Below are 20962 nucleotides of genomic sequence, written 5' to 3'. Positions count from 1 at the left end.
GAGAAGTTTGGGGAAACATTTCCTCTTCTCTCTACTCCCCCTCCTCACTCCATTCATAAAGCCCATTAGCATTTTAAAGGCTGTGAGAAACCCATCTGTGTGAAGACTAGTCAGTTATTTAACCCCGAGTTTCCCACACTCGCCTGTCTTCTGTTCACTGATTAACCCCCCTGAGGGAGCTAATCTAGCCTCCCGGAGCTCCACAGGATGCCCTGGCTGAAAAGGGGCGTCCTGGGGCGCTGGGGTGGGTGCTGGCCTGTCCAGGGACAGATCTCGAGAGGGAGGGGCCCGAACAGCTTCAGATTATCCACACTCACACCCCGCCTCCCCCTTCCCAGGCCTCTCAGGGGCTTTTGGCTTCTCTGCAGAAACAGCATGCATGTTCCCATAGTTCCCCAGGCCGGGCCTCAGTGGGCCTGAGGCTGGGGGAGGCACAGGGTGGGGCTCCGGGAGCATGCAGGAGGGCTGGGCCTTCCCCAGATTTGGGTCACCGTGGGAGGAAAGGGGTGCTGGTGGGCAAGCCCCCACAGGCGGGTCTGAGCAGATGGCCGAGAGGATTATTAAAATCCAGCTTTGTTCTCATCAGAGGCTGGGTCTGAAGGAGGGGGAGGCAAGGGGGGGCCAGGCCACGCTGGGCCATTGTCCCTCATTTTGGAGTAGATTTTTCTGCCACTGGCAGGACGTGAAGAGCAGCTTAAGCAGGGAGAGGCTGCCTGCTCAGGGGGGCTAGGAGCTCCCTCTATCAGGCACACCCTAAACTGCCCTCTCCTGACCCTGGGGCAGCAGGGAGCAGTAAGATAAGCTGGCTGGCCAGCTAGGGGCGCTGAGGGACCACAGGGGAGTAGCTTTTCCAGGGACCTGCCTCCATGACAGCAGTAAAAATGACAGTGGTGATGATGGTGGTGATGGTGATGGTGATGGTGATGGTTATAATGATGTTGATGGTGATAATGATGGTGATGGTGATGATGGTGATGATGGTGGTGATGGTGGTGAAGGTGAAGATGGTGGTGACATTGTAAATGGTGTTGGTGATGATGGTGATGGTGATGGTGGTGTGTAATGACGGTAGTAGGGATAATAACGGTGATGATGAATAGGAGGCTAGTGGCTGCTGTTTACTGAGCACTCACTTTGTGCACAGAGAAATCCCCTGTTCTCAGACTCAAAAGTGACAGTGGTAAAGCCCGCTAGTGACTGTCCCCGGCTCTGTGGGCCATGTAGCCTTGGTGGCAGTGACTCAGCCCTGCTGTTGTAGCACGAAGGCAGCCATAGTGATATGGAAACAAGCATAGCTGCGTCCACCAAGACATCATTCAAAAAAAACGGGCCATAGTTTGCCAGCCTTCGCACTAGACCACCGTACATGAGTCTCCCTTAATTTAGTGCTTCACGTGGTCTTCCCTGGCCATCTGCCTGAATTCAGACTTCTCTCTCACACACTGGGCTACTTACCATTTGAAATCCATCCTCAGATGATGGAGATCTGCTACAGCTCAGAAATTAGTTTGTTCACTCGTTGGCTTATTCATCCATTCAAGCCACCGTTAATGGCTGTTATTATCAATGTTATTATTACCGGAAATGTTTTATTACTAATAAATATTATTATATGATTATAATTATACCTGCTATATGTAAGTACTATATTAATTATAATCGTGGTTCCATTGTAAATTATTATGACAAGTAGTATTTAAAATTATTAACATGGAAGACCATAGGCTTTAGGGTCAAAGCAGGATTATATTCTCAGTCCAAGGATTCAGAGCTGGAGATTTTGAGTGAGTGACTTAACCAGAGCCTCAGTTTCCTCTTGTAGAATGGGGATGATAGTCTCTGCCCTGCCTCCCCAGCAGGACTTCCTAAAGAGAACATGAAAGGGCACGTATGTCCTTGGCCCAATTGTTTGGCCCCCACCCGAGGGCTCTGCTAAAACGTAGTACTGATTATTACAAGGCATGTTTGTTGAGTGCCTGAGTGATGGTGTGAATGAAGGTGAGGCCTTATGGGGGATTTGTCCCAACCCTGACTTGGCTGTGCTTATGCCTTCCCCTCGTGACAGGTGAACCTGTACTCGGACCCGCCCCAGCCCAGCCACAGCATCCATGAGGGGACGGTGCCCCAGGGGACCAAGGTCTTGTCCTTCACCATCCCACAGCCCCAGTGTGCGGAGTGGTGGTCGGGGCCCGAAGCCCCGAAGGCCTCTGGGGCCTCAGGTGAGTCAGAGAGGAAATGTGACTGGAGGGCCTTCTGCCTGTGACTCTGCTCTGAGGGCCCTTGGTTCACCTCAGGGGGACACTGGCTTCAGGTCAGGGGAGGGAGGGAGTGAGGCCCTCTGTCTGCAACCTGTGACTTGAAGAGGTCAAGTGGAGATGCAGGAACCATCTTGCCTTGGGCCAGAGCAGCCTGGGGGTGGGCCCTAGCCCTGCACCTAGCAGAGGGGTGATGGTGGGCCCAGTACATCACAAAGAGCACTGTCACTGGGAGCCTGTGGGGGTGCCAGGCTCTGCTTGGAGCTTGCTGTGTGGGATCGGGATCCCGCTTAATCACCATATCAACCTGACTGGCAGTTAGGGGCCCCAAGGCATGGCGGGCCGAGGGCATGCTGAAGGCCACACTGCTACAAGCAGAAAGGGGTGGGGTAGGGATTCGAACCCCTCTCTTTCTGAGTTCAAGCCTGAGCTGCTGACTGGAAAACCAGAGGCCCAGCCATGTGATCTGCAGCAGATCTAGACCTCGTTCTCTCTGCCCCTGGGGGCTACGCTGCCCAGCCCACTTCCTGGGTCCCATGTAACAGTGTGATCCCCATATGACAGATGTAGCTTGATGATGGAGGGTGTGGTTTTGAGGTCTGGTGTTGGTCCCTCAGCCAGGAAGGACAGTTCTTGGCCCAAGCAGTCAGTGGTTGTGTATTGCAGGGTGGCCATCAGTTCAAAGAGACCCGAGCCCCTCCTCATCTGCCCCAGGGTGGCTTGTGGAGAACCCAGGCATCGCCCAGGACCCGCTGTCAGCAGAGCAGACCCAGGAGAGCCCAGGCATCGCCCAGGACCCGCTGTCAGTAGAGCGGACCCAGGAGAGCCCAGACATCGCCCAGGACCCGCTGTCAGCAGAGCGGACCCAGGCGCTGGCCTCTCAGGCCAGCCTGTTCCTGGCCAAGGTGAGGGGAGCCCCAGCTTTGCACGAGGGAGACGTAACTCACCTGGTGGAAGCAGGGTGTCTGCCTGCTTGAGTGAGACCCTCCCTGCAGGGCTCTCCCCTGCTGGAGGGGAAGTGGCCATCTTGAAGACGTGGGTCTCTCTCTTCTGGTGTAGAGGCCACGTGGTTGACAGCCTCCTCCTTGTCACTCAGTGCTGGGTTTCACTCCTTTTCTTGGCTCTATGTCCCATCAGACTCCCTCCAGTTGGGCTTGAGAGTGTCTCCTGGTTCCCCCCTCGGGGAGACTCTCAGCTTGTTCAGGATTCTGGAAGCATAACAGAACTTCCACTCCACCTCTTCCTCTTTGGGATAAATCACCCCACTTTCTTAGTGCATTTCATTACAGAAATAAATTCTCAGGCTCTTCTCAAAGGGCCTTTATATTTTTACCAAACAGTCCAAATAACACTGAATTGTTTGTAGATCTATTTTTAACTATACACCTGGCCTTATGCCAAACGTGCTTTAAAGCAGCTTAGAAAACGCACGCATGATAACCACATTCTGAAAACGGAAGTGGGGAAAACGGGGCAAAGGGGAAGTAAGCGTAGAAAAAAATAGAGTGAGCTTAGTGTACAGTGAATAAACAAAATGTCCTGTTGGACCCTGAACACTTTACCAGGCTCATGTTTGCTTTTGAGCTTCCTAGTTGTCAGTGGGAAAAGGGAAACACAACAGTTACATACATTAACATGGCCATAAAACAAATTCCTTCAGAGAAATACCAACAATCCTTCTTTGGTAACAGTTTTGTTGAGATATAATTCACATGTCACACAATTTACTCCTTTGAAGTTAATGCTTCAGGGGTTTTACTACATTCACAGTCATGCAACTATCTCCGCGGTCAGTTGTTTTCATTACCCAGTAAGAAACTCCTGTCCATTAAGCAGTCACTCTTCCCATTCCCCTTCCCCCCCACCCCCCGCCCCTGACAGCTGCTCATTTACTCTGTGTCTCCTTGGGTTTGCCTTTTCTGGACATTTTATATAAATAGGTTTATATAATGTCCGTCCTTTTGTGTCTGGCTTCCTCAAGCTCATCCATTATGGTAACCTGAACACATACTTTCCCCTGTTTTATCACCGCCGTCCTGAGTTCCATACCTGAAGACATGTTTCTTCTCGGCCTGTGGGTTATAAAGCAAAGCCAAGGTCATCACGCTGAGTAGGAGCGGGGGCGCCAGCAAACCCCTGATGACCCAGAGCTGTACTGTTCGACCCAGAGCCACAGGCCACGTGGCTGTCGAGTCCTTGACATGTGGCCAGTCCAACCCGAGACGTCCTGTGAGGGTAAAACACACAGTGGGTTTCAGAGACATAATGTGACAAAAGAATACAAAATACTTCGTTAGTAGTTGTTTACATTGATTATGTGTCAAAAATAATATTTTAGGTCCATAAAATGCATTATTAACGTTAATTCACCTGTTTCTTTTTTACATTTTTATCTTTTACATTACTTTTTAGAATTTAATTCTGTTTTTTAGAAAATTTTTAATTGCAGGGATGCCTGGGTGGCTCAGTCGGATGAACGTCCATCTGATTCTTGATCTTGGCTTGGGTCTTGATCCCAGGGTTGTGAGATCGAGCCCTGCATCGGGTTCTCTCTAAAATAAAAAATGTTTTTGATTTAAGAAAAATCTTAAGTTGCGTAGGTAGCTTGCATTACGTTTCTATTTTATATGTTATATAAATTATGTAATATAAATAAATTTCCATATTTATTTATAGAATACGCTGGCACTAATCTATACGTTGGCACTAATCTAGAGCTTTCCTAGAAAGCCCCAAATCATCCTTTGTCTTTTTTTCTTAGTTAAAAATTTTTTTTGTAAAGGTAATTATTTTTTTAAAGTTTTAAATGTTTATTCATTTTTTGAGAGAGAGACAGAGCATGAACAGGGGAGGGGCAGAGAGGGAGACACAGAATCCAAAGGAGGCTCCAGGCTCCAAGCTGTCAGCACAGAGCCTGATGTGGGGCTCAAACTCACAAGCTGTGAGATCATAACCGGGCCAAATTCGGACACTTAACCGACTGAGGCACCCAGGCACCTCCTTATAAAGGTAATTAGATGCACATGGTAATGACCTCTCTTAGTACAGAGGGCATCAGTGAAGTCTTTTTTCCCCATACTCGCCCTTCTGTTTCATGCAAAAATGTTCAACCGCACGTGTGCTTTTAGAAATGGTCACATGAATATGTACGCTATGCTGTACCTTGACTTTTTTAATATCCTGAAGTTGAGTGTTTATTTTTGGGGAGGCAATGAATTCACTCTGTTCAAAGTTCAAAAGATACATGTAGTAGAAATCCCTCCTCCCATCCCTTCCCCACCCCCAACCATTTCTCTGCCCCAGAAGCAATTAATGTTTTTTGCATCCTTCTAGAGGTAGTTTATAATATATAAGCAAATATATTTCTATTGTTCCCTTTTCTCTTTATATTTTATGCAGATGGTAAGTTATTACAAAGACTGGCCTATGCCTCAGTTTGACACTGAAAAGTAGGTCTTAGTTTATCCACAAGCATAAACACATATCCTTTCCTCTTCTTGACGGCTGCATACTATTCCACAGATAGGCTTTCAGATTGTTTCCCGTTGCCCCTGAAATTATGCTGCAGTAAACATCCTGTGTCGTAGACCTTCGTGCACATGAATGAGTGTCTTTGCCATTGATAAATTCGGGGAGGCTCCACTTGGACTTTTCAAAGGTGGCCGAGGCCAAGGCCAGCAGTGGAGGCAATGTCTGGTATCTGCCTTTCCGTGCTTGGCAGGAAACCCACATCCTGAAACCCAGTTCCTGGTGCCCAAGCGTGCGTGTGGCTAAATGTGGGGACCTGCCAGACTGTCTTCCGGGGTCCCGATTAACTGTTTGCTTCCCCTCCCGGCGTCCAGGTCGAGTCCTTCGCAGGGCTGATGCGGGCAGGACGGCTGACGCCCCAGGACCAGCTCAAGGTACCACCGACTTCGGGAGACACCGTTGGAGTTTCCTGACCACTGCTCTGTCCCCCATAGCGGAGTCTGTGAAGCCCCAAAGAAGGGGTTGGCTCTCTGGAGCGGGTGCCAAGGCTCGAAGCCGTGCCTCTGCCTTGCCAGTCTGATGGCAGAGAGCTAGACAGCGGCAGGCAGGTTTTAGGGAGCCCTGACCCCAGCCTTCCAGGGACTTGGGGGCCCAGAGGATGGGTCTCCTGCCCCGCCCCACCATGGGCTACCTCGTCCGCTGTACCCGCAGGGACAGAGTGCTCTGGGGCTGCGCACTCAGGGCCTCCGGGCCTGGTCTGGTTTCAGGGCTTCCAGCGGCTAAAGGCCGCCCACGCTGTCCTGGAGGAGGGGTACCTGAAGGCCCGCAGGGAGCAGCAGCTGGCCAGCCCCCGGGGGACGCCGGGGACATTTGATCCCAGCAGGTGCGTGCTTGGGAGGGGGGCCCTGGTTCCCTCGGTCCCCAGGAGGGGCACGCCGCGTCCTCATAATTCATACACTACAGGCATAGGGAGGAATCCTACCCCAGTGAGCAATGTGTCCAGATGGGGGAACATCTGAAGGCTGAAGCGTGTGTCCTTTTAGACTCATTGCAATGAGACATGACCTTGGAGATGAGACCTGAAATCACTCATCAGAGAGCGGGGGAAGGAGGCCAGAGGGGGGAGGGATTTACTCAAGGCCCCACAGCCAGTTGGTCGCAGAGGGGGACTCAGGCAGAGGCCGCCCCATCCCAGTAGGGACCCTTTCACCTTGCTTTTTCGAGTTCTCCACACGACGCAAACTGGGATGTTAACTGGACCCTCCGTGGGCCCTCTGGGATTTCTGCTTTGGGGCACAGCCTCCCAGACCTGCTGCTGTGGTAACAGGCCCCGGGTGCTGGTGTCTCCCTGTTCCAGGGTGCTAGAGGAAGAGATATTCCAGCTGGGCATTCGCCTGGAGGAGCTGAGGGACCACATGGAGCAGAGCCAGCCTGAGCCCGGGCGAGCCGGGCCGGACTCCACTCCGGACAGCGCCCCCGCCACGGCCTCCCCATGCCAGCCAGCGCGCCCGCCTTCTCCTTCAGGACAGGCCCCCACACCCGCCACCCGCACCCTCTGCCCTCAGGTACCGCTTGCCCAGCCGTGCTGGACTGTTCCTTCCTTCTCTTCTTCATTAGAGGTCTTCTTCACTACATACTCGTGAAGTGTGTCCCGTATGCAGGCACGGGCGACACGTGCTGGGAATTGAGTGGGAAACCAACCAACAAAAATAGGTGCGGGGGAGAGGGGGCGCCTGGGTGGCTCAGTCGGTTAAGCATCCAACTCTTGATTTCGACTCAGGTCATGAACTCATCATTTCATGAAATCAGACCCCATGTTGGGTTCATGAGATCAAGCCCACATCGGGCTCAGAACCTGCTTGGGATTCCCTCTCTCTCTCTTTCTCTCTCTCTCTCTCTCTCTCGCGATCAGTTCCTCCCCCACTCGTGCTCTCTCTCTCTCTCAAAATAAATAAATAAACTTGTAAAAATAGGTGGTCTCTATACTCATGGAGTTTGCTGTCTAGTTGAACTACTTCTATTTTGCTCAGGAATCTGAAGGAGAATTATTGGGCCCTAGGAGAGTTAGCAGGGTAACATGACTGAGTTGAGAGGGCCCGAGAAACTCTCCTTGAGAAAGAAATGTTTTAATGAGATCTGAGGTTGAGTGGGAATCACTACACGCAGAAGAAAAGAAGCCATGCAGCAGGCGGAACAGCCTGTGCAAAGGCCCTGTGGTTAGAGCATGGAAGGTGAGGGGGCAGTTGTCGGAACTGTGGCTAGAAAGGCAGGCGGGGGCCCCATGATGTAGGGGCTGGCAGATCACGTCAAGGCTTTGGCCTTCAGCCCTTCTGGGGTTTTCAGCAGAGGCACTGAAAGAGGGTCTGCAGGTCGGTGGGAGAAGGAGGAGAGCAGATGGCGAGATGTGCGCGGGCTTGAGACAGGGTTAGAAGGCACATTTGCCTGGCCTTGCAGTGGTGGTGAGAGGAAGGGGAACAGGGATGGCTTCGAGCGCCCGGCTTGTAGCGCTAGGTAGAGCCGGGGACTGTGCACAGATCGGAGACACTAGGCAAGGGCCATGCACAGAACGGACTTTGTAGAAGTCTGTCTGGCCCAAATCACAGCCCCAAGAGAGACAGTCATGGCTTGTGTTGCATAGTCGAGCAGAGTGAGTGGACAGTGGTCACGTAGCGGCCACACAGGTGGCAGTAGTGGGGTCTCCGTGGCTTGCCCCCTGTGCTGCGAAGGCATGTCTGTTAGGGACCGGAGCAGGAGAAGGGGCCAGCATGGTAGGCGAGGTGGGGACCGGCGGAGGGCTGGGCGCTGGTAAGGTAGCCATGACAACGGAGGCCTCGGTGGCCCCGTGATGTCGGGGAAACTCTCACACGGTGGAAAGCTCCCCCAGGTGCTACCTCATGCGCTAACGGGTGAAACCCCAAGTGCATCATCTTGAGGGGTCCCATGCTCCCACAGTGAAGGTATTGGGGGGCTGGGTGTCCATACAGCAATGGAGCAGGTCAGGAGAGGAGGCCTGGCAGGAAATCAGGGCTCAAGTCTCTGCTCTGCCCCTCACTTCTGTTGCAAGTTTGGGCAAATCATTTGAGCCTCAGTCTCCTGTCTGTAAAATGGGTTGTAAAAGCCATATGTACCAGTAGGACTATTGTGAAGTGATGTCTCTACGGCATCTGGCGTGTAGTAGGTGTTCAGTTAATGGCAGTCAGTGATGAAGATCGCACGAGCCAGTCCCTATGTTCCGCACATGCAGGAAAGGGCGATGGAGTCAGTGAGTCTGACCTGTTACTCTTCAGCACCCCGCACGGGCTGGTAGAAGGTAGGTCCCTACAAAGTGGTGTTGGTTGTCTGCTGAATCTCTGTCCCTCCACCTTTCTGGCCCAGCCTGACGCCACTCGCAGCGGCCCCTGCCTATCGCATGTGAATGAGGAGCTGAGCACTGCCAGCAGTGAGACAGAGGAGGGGCCACCAGGTCTCCCGGCCCCACTCAGGCCGAAGGAGCTGCAGACGGGGCAGGATTTCCATGGCCTCCTGGAGCGGTGAGTAGCAGGGTGAGAGGCCAGGGTGTGTGGCCCAGGGACTGGATCTTGGCTGGCCTTGCTGGGCAGAAGTCATGCTCCTCTGTGTTCCTCAGGTACCTCAGCGTGAAGACCCTCCCAGAAGCCATGAAGGTGGAGGAGGAGGAGGAGGAGGAGGAGGAGGAGGAGGAGGGGCAGGGCCCTATGGTAGAAGTTGACGGACCAGCTCCAGCTCCAAGAAAATCAGAGGCCACCAGGATCCCCATAAGGCAGCTCCCAGCACCGGCTGAAAGAAGTCACAGGACCCCCCTCAAGTATGTCACTGAGCCTCCCCTCCTTGTCCCCCCAAATTCTGAAACCGCAGGGGTGGAGATTGTCACACTGAGCTAGACGGCTCTTCACGGCTTAGAAGTGGTTTCCCCAGCCTGTTACCCAGGTCTGTCCCGCGCGCGGGCTGTATACCGTCGATAGCCCTGGAAAGAAGGGATTTGGGTGAGACAGGATGTGGTTCTCGGCAGGCCAGACGCAGCATGAGATACACGCCACTGTCCTTTTCAGCCTCAGACCCTCCAAGTCCTTCCAGGAGAAAGTTTCCGTGTTATTGTGGCTTCACTGCCTCTCTCGATCTTCCTTTAAAAAGAACGAGAACAAATGAGCAGGCCTCAGGCCCAGGCGAGCCTTTAGCAGACAAGGGGATCTGTCTAGAATATGACAATAGTGTGTTCATGTTTCTTCTGTTTCCCAAGTCCGCCTCTGTCTGATCTTCCATTTATAATGATGACATAAGCCTTTTGAGTAGATGGAGCTTACTGAAATGGCTGAAATGGGGAAGATAGTGTGCATATTCCCGAGCCCTGGGAAATGATAGCTCGTCTACTACACTACTTCCGCTGTCGTGTGCTGGGTGGGTTTTGTGGGCCTTCCCCATTTTATACAGGAGAATAGTGAATATCAGAGAGGGGAGGTGTCTTGCCCAAGGCCACACAGCTAGACGGGGACAAAACCAGGGTATCTGACCCCAATGCTTGCGGCCCGCTCTGCTTGGCTCCCAGGACAGGGCTGCCCAGCCCACACGTGCTGTGTCTCCCCTCCCCTGACAGGGAGGCTGTGGAGCAGATGATATCCTCCACGCCGGCGGGCTTCCATGCGCCCATGGCCAGAGATGGCTACCTCCAGGACCCGGACGAGGCCGAGACAGGTCCCCCGGGCCCCGGCAGGCCACCGCACCCTCGGGGCACCAAGACTGCGGCTTCCCACCAGAGCAGTCTGACCAGCTTAGAGGGAAGCGGCATCTCTGAGCACCTTCCCCAGAAGTCTCTGCACCACGCTGGTGGGCCCCACCTAGAGGTAAGCACCCACATGGGGCGTGACTTCTGCCCCCGGGCCTTTGCTCACACCCTTCCAGAATGCCGGCTGTTCCCAATCTCTGCCAGGCACAATTCTGCCCCAGCATTCAGGGCTCGTGCCCGGTGCTGCCTCTCTGCTGTGGCTCCCCGGCCCCCTCTCCCCCTGCCGGGAGCTCTTGCGCTCTGAGAGCTTACAGCCCACTGTCTGTGTTTCTCTGAGCTTGCTTAGCTCAGACGGGGGCATAGTCCTTGATTCCATGGCCTGTTTGTGACGTTAGAGTGGCAATTGTTAAGCTGTTGCAGGAGTCACAGATCACGATGGAAATGTGACTTATGCCGTGGATCCTCCCATAGAATAATGCGTGTATATGCATGTGTGTGTGTGCATGCACACACACACACGCACACGCACACGCACACCTGTAGCCCTGAGGAGCCCGAAGTAAGGAATCTGCACTAGACCACCAACCCATTGAGGCCAGGCACCTGCATCCTGCCTGTGTGTGTTTTTGCACCTTCCATGAGACCCGTTGTTGAGGAGGTGTGCATGTTTGATGAATTTTATTTTCCCGATTCATTGGGCCTGGGCATTTCTGCAGTCACACAGGACCGTGGCCTTCCGGGCCCAAGCTGTAAGATGTGTGGAAATGTGAATCCCGTCCCCACAGTGAGACGGCTTTCCCTCTCTCCTCCCCCTCCTCCTCAGCTCCGGAAATCTGCTACGGTGCCTCCCCCGAGGGCCTCCTCAACGCCTCAGGGAAGCAGGACTTGCTCAGGGTCACTCGGGACATGGAGCGCCCCTGCTGTTGGCCTGGTGCTGGTCCTGGTGCCTGAGGACTCTGGCCGCCAGGGGCTGGGCCAGCCTCCAGGCCTGTGAGCCTCTGGAATGTGAAGTCCAGGCCAGGTCTCGGGAAGGCCTCCCCAGTGCGCCTCAGGCACATTCCTCGGACTTAAAGGGACACCATCTCTTGCAGGAGCCCTGGATGGCTTCCCCGGAGACTGACAGTGGCTTCGTAGGCTCGGAAACCAGCAGGGTGTCGCCCCTCACCCACATACCAGAGCACCGGCTCTCACACATCAGGTACCCCCTCCCCCCCGCCTTCCCCATCAGTCCTGCACGCAGCGGGTAACCTGGGAGTAGATGTCGTAAGCCCAGAACAGGGGCTAATGACCCGGGCATTCTCACAGCCCCCACCACATCCCCCACCCACAGTTCCTCGCCCCCATCTTATCGATAAAGGGGAACGGAGGTTCAGAGAGGGAAAGCGACTTGCCCAGGATCACTTGGCCAATCAGTGACAGGCCAATCAGCGACAGACTGGGGAATAAGTATCTGTTGAGCAAATGAATGACTGAATGGTAAATAAATGAAGATCTACAGAGTGGGTGGTGGGAGGTGAACAGAAGACAAGTAAAAGGCAATCGGGGCAACTACCTGGGAAGGGACTGGGCTAGACCCCCAAAGCAAGGGCTGAGGAGGGGAGGGCACTCCGGGAAGGGTGGAGCGACAAGCCATCATGTAGACAACAACCTCCAAAGCTGGGTGCAGCCCCCTCCTCCAGGAGGCCTGCCTGGCTGCCTGTGGCTGCATGGGAAGAAAGGATTAGGAATTCTATTTCCTTGTATATTTTCCAAAAATCAAATTGAGCTTTATAATGTTGCACCTGTGGGTAGGCAGGTGTACGGCTTGATACACAAATGCATGTATTAACGGGGGCGCGTCCTCAGAAACACCCGGAGGTCAGGAGCCCATTGGCGTAGCGTGTGGAGGGACTGGAGGCCGGGGCGATCTCAATAAGCCTCTCCCGCCACGGCCCCTCAGCGCTGCAGGAGCACTGGCCCAGCCCTTTGCCGCATCTGAGCCCCGGGACAAAGTCTCCCACCCGCAGACCAGGGGCCCCCCAGTCCCCGGAAGATCCGCGGAGCCCAGCACACCCAGGAGGCGAGCTCAGAGGCGACCCTCTGGCCGGGACAGTCCTCTGCGGCAGAGGACACCCAGCTTCTGCCAGGAGCAGGCGCCGGTGGCCCAGATGGGTGAGTGGATGGATACATCTGTGTTGGCCAGAACTTGGGAGTAGCCAGATGGGCCCAGATTGAAAAATCAAAACAACAAAAACCTTGTACCACTTTACCCTTTAGGATCTAAAATATCATACGAGTTCACTGTAGGAAAATTTGAAACTACAGATGGGGCAGACCAAAGGGGAGAGAGAAAAAATATATGCCGAAAACTGCTACATTCTGGCGTCGAATCTGTGAGCAGCTTTCTACACCAATGTGCATGTGTTTATTCACACACACTGAAAACAAAAATGGGATCATATTGGATGGGAATGCTTAATACCCTCTTTTGTCCCCCTAAGAATGCTTTCCACGTCTCTACATTCTGTGATTTCAGTTTTTTATCTGTAAAACAATGCATGTAAGCTTTTTAGTGAAACAAAACAAACATACAGGAAAGACCGTACACTGGTGAATTTTCACAGAATGCACACAGAATAAGAAACAGCGCGATCAGAACCCCATGCCCTCCCCTAAGCTCTTCCCAGTCATCCCCACCCTCTGAAAGTGATCGTGGTGCTGGCTTCTCCCCCTCAGACCGGCTTTGCTTCTTTCTAAGCTCATCATTTAAAACTCTGAAACTTAAACTTTAATTAAAAGTTCAATTAGTGACAGATTCACGTGTCGCGGTAATAATCCAGGGAGATCCCATGAGCCCTTCACCCCGTTTCCCCCAGTGAGAACCTCTTAGAAAAACCATGGTGCAGATTACTGGCCTAGACACACGAGTCTGTTCCCTTCTGAACTCCTGATCATGTCTCAGGTTCCTCCATCTCTCTAACTTTGTCATTCCAAGAGCGTTCTATAAATAGAATCCTATGTATGCACTTGGACTTGGCTTCTTCACTTCGCGTATCTCCGGAAGTTCGTCTAGGCCGTTCCCTGTATTAATAGTCTGTTCCTTTCTGTGTTACTGAGTAGGGTTCCAGGAGCTCCTTGTTTTTAATGCGTGGGCCAGGTCAGGGGTTTTTTAACCTATGGTCGCCCATACCTTTGAAAGGTTAACGTTCTGAACAGTCTCCCCAGAAAAACGCACACAGGCAAAGCTGTGTCGGTAATTTTAGCAGGAGGTGGGGGGCTCCGGAGCCAGTCGCAGAACATTAGGTGGAGGCTGGGGTGTGGGGGGTGCGTGGGAAGGAGCAATGAGCTCTTTACAGGGGGAGGTTCTTGAAGAGTCAGACGTGGTGCTGGCATGGTGGACGCTGGGGGGAAATCTACGTAGGGGCAGCTCCGCGGGCCTCTCTTTGCACTCTGAGCTCCCAGCCAAAGCCACACATCTGGTTCTGAGGTCAGTGGGCCAGTGACGTCGTTGGGAACTTCAATTATGACCTCAGCTGACACCGCCTCTTGGCGCACATCCTTCCACTCCCGGAAATGCGCGCCTCAGGGATCCTCTCTGGCCACACTCACCTTGGTCTCCTTCTGCCTCCTTAGCGGTGCCCGGCTCAGAGCTGGAGGGGCGGCAGCGGATCTCTGAACAGCTCGCCCGCGGCACTACCGTCAGCCCGCCGCCCACCTTGGCCCCTGAAGCTGCCGCTCTGCCCCCGGGGCCGACGGAGAGCACCCGCACCATCCTCCTCACCAGGACGGGGCGAGAGTAAGTCGGACCATCGCAGACACGGGAGCGTGATGCCCGAGGGAGGCAGGGGCTAAGCTCAGCCATCACATCCAGCCGTGGCCCTGGGTGTCCTGTTTCCACTGATGTGGACTCTGAGGACACCTGTCCAGCCAGTACGAAATGACCGAGAGGCTCACCTTGTTGGTGCCGAGATCTCACTTCCCACCCCCCAACCCCCTACATTTCTCTCCCAAGGCAGGTTCCTGGGGACACATTTTCAGCTGTGGGCGCTTTCATTGTATGAACTCAGGAGAGGCTGTTTTTCACTCCTTTCTAGTCTGAGCACAATTGCTTTGCTAAGAAAGTCGCTCCTCGCTTGGTTGGACAGAAGTGGGAAAGTAGGTTGGTCAGGCCCTTTTCCCTCTCCTTTGAGTTGCTTTTGGCCAGTTGTCACTCACAGGCCTTTGTCGGGTTGGGGTGTCCGTCCCCTCGCACAGGAAAGACTGCTTTGCGGGAGCCCATGGGAGGCCCCCTGGCCTGTGCCGTCGTGGGACCGTCACTGTGTGCAAAGGCAGGTCTGGGGCTGGGACCCAGCTTCTAGGCCTGATCTAGTACGTGTGCTCCTGCAGGCTCCGGTGACCCCGGTGTAGGGATTCTGGGCCTATTTGTCAGTGAGACACCAGGCCCTGGGAATACAGTAGTGGACAGGACAGCCCTTGGCCTGGTAAGGGTCACCATCTTGTAGGATGAATGAAAACGCAGATGGTCACACTCCCCAGGAGGAGTATGGTGGTGGCAGAGGCTCCTAGGGGACACAGAGAAGGGACATCTGGCCCAGGGAGAGGCTTCCAGGAGGGCTTCCCGGAGGAAGTGGTATCTCAGCTGAGACCTGAAAGAAGAGAGATGGAAGAGTGTTCCCAGCAGGGCACACAGCAGGTGCAAAGGCCTAGAGGTGAGCGAGTGCCCGTCACCTCTGCGGAGCCGAACATTCATTTTCTCAGGATCCCCAGGTGTGCATGCGGCAGTGGGGCTTGAGCAGTGGAAAAGTGGACTAGGAGACACAGGCTCAGAGAAATGATGCACTGAATATTCGCAAATGCATACGGACGCAGCTGAGGACGGACGGAGGGGATTTTAGACAGGGGAGTGGTGAGGTCGGGTTCACGTTTTAGAAAGAGCTTTCTGGCCGCTAGCAGGGTGAGAACAAGAAACATGGAGAGGCCCCAGGAAGCTTGCCCCACCCCGGACAGACAGGATGGGGCCAGTCGGAGGGAAGGGGGGGTACACTGGAGAAGAGCCATTTAGGCATTGGGCCCACAGGGCTTGGGAGCCGGTTAACTTTGGGGTGAGCTGTTCAGGGAGGGAGAAGGGTCTGGAATGACTCAGACTCCTGGCTGGCCAACCAGTTGGATGCCGATACAGAGAGGGGGAACTCAGAGGAGGGGAAAGAGTTTGCAGGAAACGATGGACTTTCTAAGTGCCAGCTGGCCCCCTGTCACCAAAAAATTGAGTCAGGAAGACTGAGACCCTGATGGAAGCAGAGAGGGCAAGAGACACCCAAGTGGGTTTTCCAAGGCTCAGGCCCCCCCTCGGCCGCCCTCGGCCGGGACCCGAGCTGGATTTGCCTCCCAGCTGGGNAGTTTCCAGGAGACCCGGCTGCTGCCCGGGGCACACGCTGCACCCAGGCGTAACTGGAGACGAGTCTCGGCTCCCTCTGGCACACTCAGGAGACGCTTGCTCACCCACGGGTGAAGGGCCACCAAGCAAGAAGTCGCCCTGAGGGGAGCCCCGCCCGGGAGGAGATNCAGGGCTGCAGCGCTTCAGAATGAGAGCTGGAGACGCAGGGGTGGGTTGGGGAGCAGTGCAAACAGTACTTACTCTGGAGAGGCTAGTGGCTCAGTGAGCCAGCTTGCTAGCAGGAGGCTGGGCTGCATCTGGGGGTCCCCATGGATGGCAAGCAGCCTTGCAGATGGCACCTGCCCTGCCAGCCTGCCTGTACTCGGCCGGTGATGGGAAGCCCCGGGATGCCCCCTTGTCCTCTCTGCTTGCTCACACCTTCCTCTGCTCCCTCTTGGGGCCTTGAGTCCAGTTCAAGAACATTCGGTGAGCATCTATGAGGCGCGAGGGCCTCAGGGGTTGTGAGGCGGGGAGGCCTGCCCGCAGTGTCGTTGGGGAGACAGACAGACAAGCATCTCCTGCTACCGCAGACGGATGGGGCTTGGAAACGTAGGAAATGCTTAGGGGAAACCAGGAAGGATGGGCTGCATAATAAGGGTGGGAAGGAAGCGGACCTGGGCTGGCAGATACCATTTCTACATACAGAGGTAGAAGGAGGGAGGGCACCCCGGGGAGGGGGTTCAGAAGTCAGATTTTAAAGTGGACCTTCAGCTCATGCCCTTTTTATTCTGCATCCTCCTCTCCATCGTGGCAGTGTGTCCCTGGTGTTCAGAGCAGCAACTCAGAGACTTTGCATGTTAGGTGAGCTAACCCTCAAAGCTGTGCAGGGACGTGATCGGTAGCAAGAAAAGCGGACACGCCAGGAAGTTCCAGAATCAGAGGGAGGCCCCGTGCCTGCTGCACAGGGACCAGACCCGGGCGTCCGCGCGGCACTGTGCAGGCNCCCGCCGCCCCCCGTCCCCCGCCCCGCCCGGGCCCGGGCCCGGCCGGCAGACTCCTCAGCCGCCTGGGGCTCCCACTGTGGCAGGTGGGTGACCCCAAAATGCCTGACCTTGTGCGCCGGTGACAGTGGCAGAAGGCAGACTTGGCTGCCTCTGGGTCTCTCCAGACATGTGAACTCACACCCCTCTCCTACTCTTCCATTTTTGTCCTATGTAATATTTGCTGCATGAAATAATATCTAATGCACAACCTGAACTCATCACCCATGTGAAGAGCTGAGTATTTCCAGGATGTCCACCCGCTCACTCCTTGGCTACTCGTGTATGATGGCTTCTAAACTCAGCTGAGTGTTTCTATGGGAGGGCACCGAGGTTCAGGTTTTTATGGACGTTGTCTCACTAATCCTTCCCGTAACCCTCTGAGGTAATTGCTGTCGTTATCCCCACTTGACAGATGGGGAAACTGAGGGTCAGAGGGGCTCAGAGCCACTTTCTGTGTCTGACTCACAGAGTCTTCGGTTTTGACTTTCCCCCTGCCCCCCTCGCATGATGATGTCAGCATTCTTCTGGGTGGCTCTCTGGCTAATCGTCTCTAAGGGCTGTGTCAAACCTCATCCAGCAACATCGTCTCTCTCTCTCTCCTCTTTGCTAGTAAATCCACAGAGAGGCTGTCTGGTGAGCCTGCAGGTGCAGAGCAAGCTGAGCCCGCAGGAAGGCGGCGAGCCAGGTCCTCCTCTGTGCCTCGGGAGGCGCCCCTGCTGTCCCTGAGTAAGTGGTCACCTGTCCGCCCTGACTTCTGGAGCCCACAGATTTCTGGGCTTGCTAGCTCAGTGGTCAGCGACCAGCCTCGGGAGAAACCTGGAGAAGGTTTTGTGTGTCGTTTTTGGCGCCGGCGTGCCCTGAAGAACACTTCCAGTATCAGCCACTGTGTGTTGCACACCTAGCGCACCTACTACGTGCCAGGGTTTCTGTAAGGGCGTTGTGTGTATCTCACCTCCGTCTTCGCTGCGAGGTGGGTCACATTACCCGCACTCTGCAGATACAGACACCAAAGCCAGAAGGTGCAGGAGAATTGCCTGGAGGAGGAGGAGAAGGGTTCAGCCCACCTCACTCCTTCCCGGCCAGGTGACCTGGGTCAGGTTGTTTACCTGCTCTGTGCAGCTAAAGGGACAGCTAATTGGACGGTAATAATAGCGCCCGCCTCCTGGGATTGCCGTCTGATTTCCACTGATACTACTTGGGGACAGATCTAGGATTAAAACCCAAGCTCTGCCCCAGATTCTCCCACTCCCTGAGCCGTGTGGCACCCCCCCCCACCTTGACGCTCCTCTTTTTCCACCTCAGCTTCCGAATCTGAGCCAAACTCCCCGCAGCTGTTGTCTGAGAAGAGCCGGACCTCTGAGGACAGTGTGCAGGCAGCTCCGGATGGACAGAAAAGAGCAGGCAGCACCAGGCGGCCAGACAGGGTCACCTTCTGGGGCCAGTACACAGGTGGGCTGCGGGCAGGGGTGGCCTTGCCCCCAGGGGGGGACTCCCCCGTCCTGGAAGCCTTCCCCGTTTTGCCATGGGCCGCTGAAATACCATTGTCTGTGAATTCTGTGACACAGGAAGCACCAGGGAGTCCCGCCTCCGTGAACTTGGCACATTTGTTCATTCATCCATGCAGCAAACAGTTTCTGATGCTTGCCCTGCATCAGGGCTCATGCTTGGTCCTGCGGAAGCCCCGTTAGCTGGTCAGTCATAAAGAGGCTTGTGAAACACCTGCTGTTTGCAGAGTGGACACCAAACCAGTTAGCCCTGGCCTGCCCTCAGCTCTGAGTCTCCAGGCCTCAGCTCTGATTCTCCAGGGTGCCCCAGGGTCTCATGAGCTCGGCGTCAGCACACAGTCTGTCTTCAGATGACACACAGTAGGATTTCAGAGTGCTTAACATTAAAACAGATACGGATGTGGCTCCAACGTTCATGAATCCGACTGCATAGCAGACAGTAACAAGCAGTTACAGTAAGCGTGTAAATTAGACTGAGCACACTGTAGGTGTGGATCGGTGCCGCCCTGGGAGGGAGGGCCGTTAACCTCAGAGCCACGTGGCTGAGTGCAGGACACAAGGCAGGGGGTGAGAGATACATGTCTGGGCGAAGCGCCAAGCACCTGTCCAGCTTTCCGGTAACCTGGAGCACTTTACACGTGCACTTCACTGGTGCAGGGCACCTCACGGCCCCGGCCCCGCTCAGTCCTTCCGACAAGCGGATGAAATCCGCGTGTGACCGTCCCGTCTCGCAGCCACTCAGAGCACAGGGGGAGAACACAGCTGACCCCACGCCCAGGCCATTCCAGTCCCACCCAGCAGGCGGGGGTCGGGGAAGTGTGCCTTTGTCACTGCTCTTCATGCTTCCTGGCCTAAATGAGCTTGCGTCTGCTGATTGGATGTCGGCAAGGGGAGAGAGGTGCCCCCCAGTCCTCCCCGGTTCTCCCATCATGCAAAGAGCTGACTGTCCGGTTTGTTCCCTAGGCCAGGAGTACCACGTTCTGACCCCCAAGGCTGTCCCGAGAGGCGGCGGCACAGTCTCCTGTCCCCGCTGCCGACCTGCTAGGACCCAGGACTCAGGTGAGGGATGGTATTTGGAGCAGTGGTCGTGCAGAGAGGCTGTGGCTTCTCTCTGCAGGGGAGGGTGCAGGACGCGGGCCTGCCCCCAGCTCAGTGACGGGACAAGGTACAGACAAGGGAGGGGGCGTGGGGGGACTTCTCAGCCCTCCCCCTGGGTCCTGCTCTCACACCTGTTGTTCCAGATACTGCTGCCTGAAGCCACCCTCCTTGACCGTGACATGGATTANGCCCAAGTAGAAGGGGGCCAGGTGGTGATGATGGTGTCCTGTCTCCCCTCCATCCATCTTCCTTCCACTCTGGCCCCTTCCACCAGACCCAACAGGGAAGAGTCGTGGGGAGAGAATATGGATACTGGGTCCTAGTCCCGGTTTTGCTACTGACTTGCTGTGTGATCTTAGGCAAGTTCCTTAACTTCTCTGAGCCTCCGGCTCCACCTCTGTAATGAAAGGATTGGAGATGGTCCCCAAAGCCCTTTCCAGTGATGATGATGATGATGACGGCGGAGCGGTGATTTATGAAACTGTCACTATATACAGGGCATCATGCTAAATGTTTTACGAACAGTAATCTTCCCAGTGCTATCTATGAAATGGGTTTTGCCCATCTTATTATTACGCCTGTTTTATGTGAGGTAACTGAGGCTCAGAGAGGTTAAGTAACTTGCCCGAGGGCACACAGCTTACTAGTGGTAAAGTCAGGACTTTGAACCCAGGACTTTGCAGTCCCAGAACCCTGGCTCTTCACCATTATGTTTCTTTGCCTTTGCTGTAGTCTCAACAGGCCTCTCCATTTGTTCATTCATTCATTTGTTCATTCAGCGCCTTCCCATACCGGGCCCTGCGCCCTTTCCCCAAGGAACCCTCAGCTAAGCAATGATAACGCAGTGATCGGAGCACAGGGTGGGGCCGGGGAGCCTGTAACTCAGCCAGGTGGGTGGGAGGACTCGCAGGTGAGGTGCTGAGGATGTGCGTGGGAAGAGGACCAGGGTGCCCACTCCCCTCCTGCTCCCTTAGGGCCCCCCGACTCCTGGTGCCCGAGGGGCCATTGTGGGCCACTCCTACAGGGAGAGTGGGCCTGACTCAGTGTGGAGGAATGAATATAGGTTCTGGGGCTGCACTGGGGACAGCCCGGGCTTGGGCTCAGACAGAGCACCACTGTTTTCCTACTCTGACACTTGGGCATATTATTCAACCTCTTGGAGCCTCAGTTTTGCAGTCTGTAAAATGGGGGAGTGATGAGAGCAGCTAGCCCTGTGGCCTGTTGGCAGAGGTCTGCTTGGGGGCTCCAGGCCCACTGGCCCAGATGTCCTCCTCTCCTGACCTCTCTTCCTCTTCTTGTAGGTGGTACTGTCACCAGGGACCCACCGGGACCCGCTCCCACAGACACCCTGCGATGTCCCCTGTGCGGTCAAGTCAGGTGCCCCCCAGAGACGGATGGCCCCGACTCAGCCACCTCTGGTAGGGACAGGCGCTCACTCCCTTCTCCCAGCCAGACACCAGCTCTCCTTGATGGGGGTTCGGGGGCCCCTGGAGGGGGGGGGG

The 20962-nt window shown here is 54.9% G+C and overlaps 1 protein-coding gene across 1 annotated transcript in view; it reads left to right on the top strand.

Annotated features, from left to right (window-relative positions):
* The window catches only part of AKNA (AT-hook transcription factor), a 42146-nt gene that overhangs the window by 16817 nt on the left and 4367 nt on the right, over positions 1-20962 (top strand). The window contains exons 5-20 of the mRNA XM_077769772.1: positions 2066-2219; positions 2922-3160; positions 6098-6157; positions 6491-6606; positions 7081-7288; positions 9099-9253; positions 9349-9546; positions 10333-10579; positions 11553-11659; positions 12401-12612; positions 14074-14236; positions 16815-16901; positions 17468-17583; positions 18160-18306; positions 19326-19421; positions 20762-20878. Coding sequence (XP_077625898.1) covers positions 2066-2219; positions 2922-3160; positions 6098-6157; positions 6491-6606; positions 7081-7288; positions 9099-9253; positions 9349-9546; positions 10333-10579; positions 11553-11659; positions 12401-12612; positions 14074-14236; positions 16815-16901; positions 17468-17583; positions 18160-18306; positions 19326-19421; positions 20762-20878 — 2422 coding nt within the window. The remainder of the gene's footprint in view (positions 1-2065; positions 2220-2921; positions 3161-6097; positions 6158-6490; positions 6607-7080; positions 7289-9098; positions 9254-9348; positions 9547-10332; positions 10580-11552; positions 11660-12400; positions 12613-14073; positions 14237-16814; positions 16902-17467; positions 17584-18159; positions 18307-19325; positions 19422-20761; positions 20879-20962) is intronic.

Source organism: Crocuta crocuta, unplaced genomic scaffold (genome assembly GCF_008692635.1).
Source record: "Crocuta crocuta isolate KB4526 unplaced genomic scaffold, BGI_CrCroc_1.0 scaffold95, whole genome shotgun sequence".
Lineage (NCBI taxonomy): Eukaryota > Metazoa > Chordata > Mammalia > Carnivora > Hyaenidae > Crocuta > Crocuta crocuta.
This window is presented reverse-complemented; position numbering and strand designations above follow the sequence as displayed.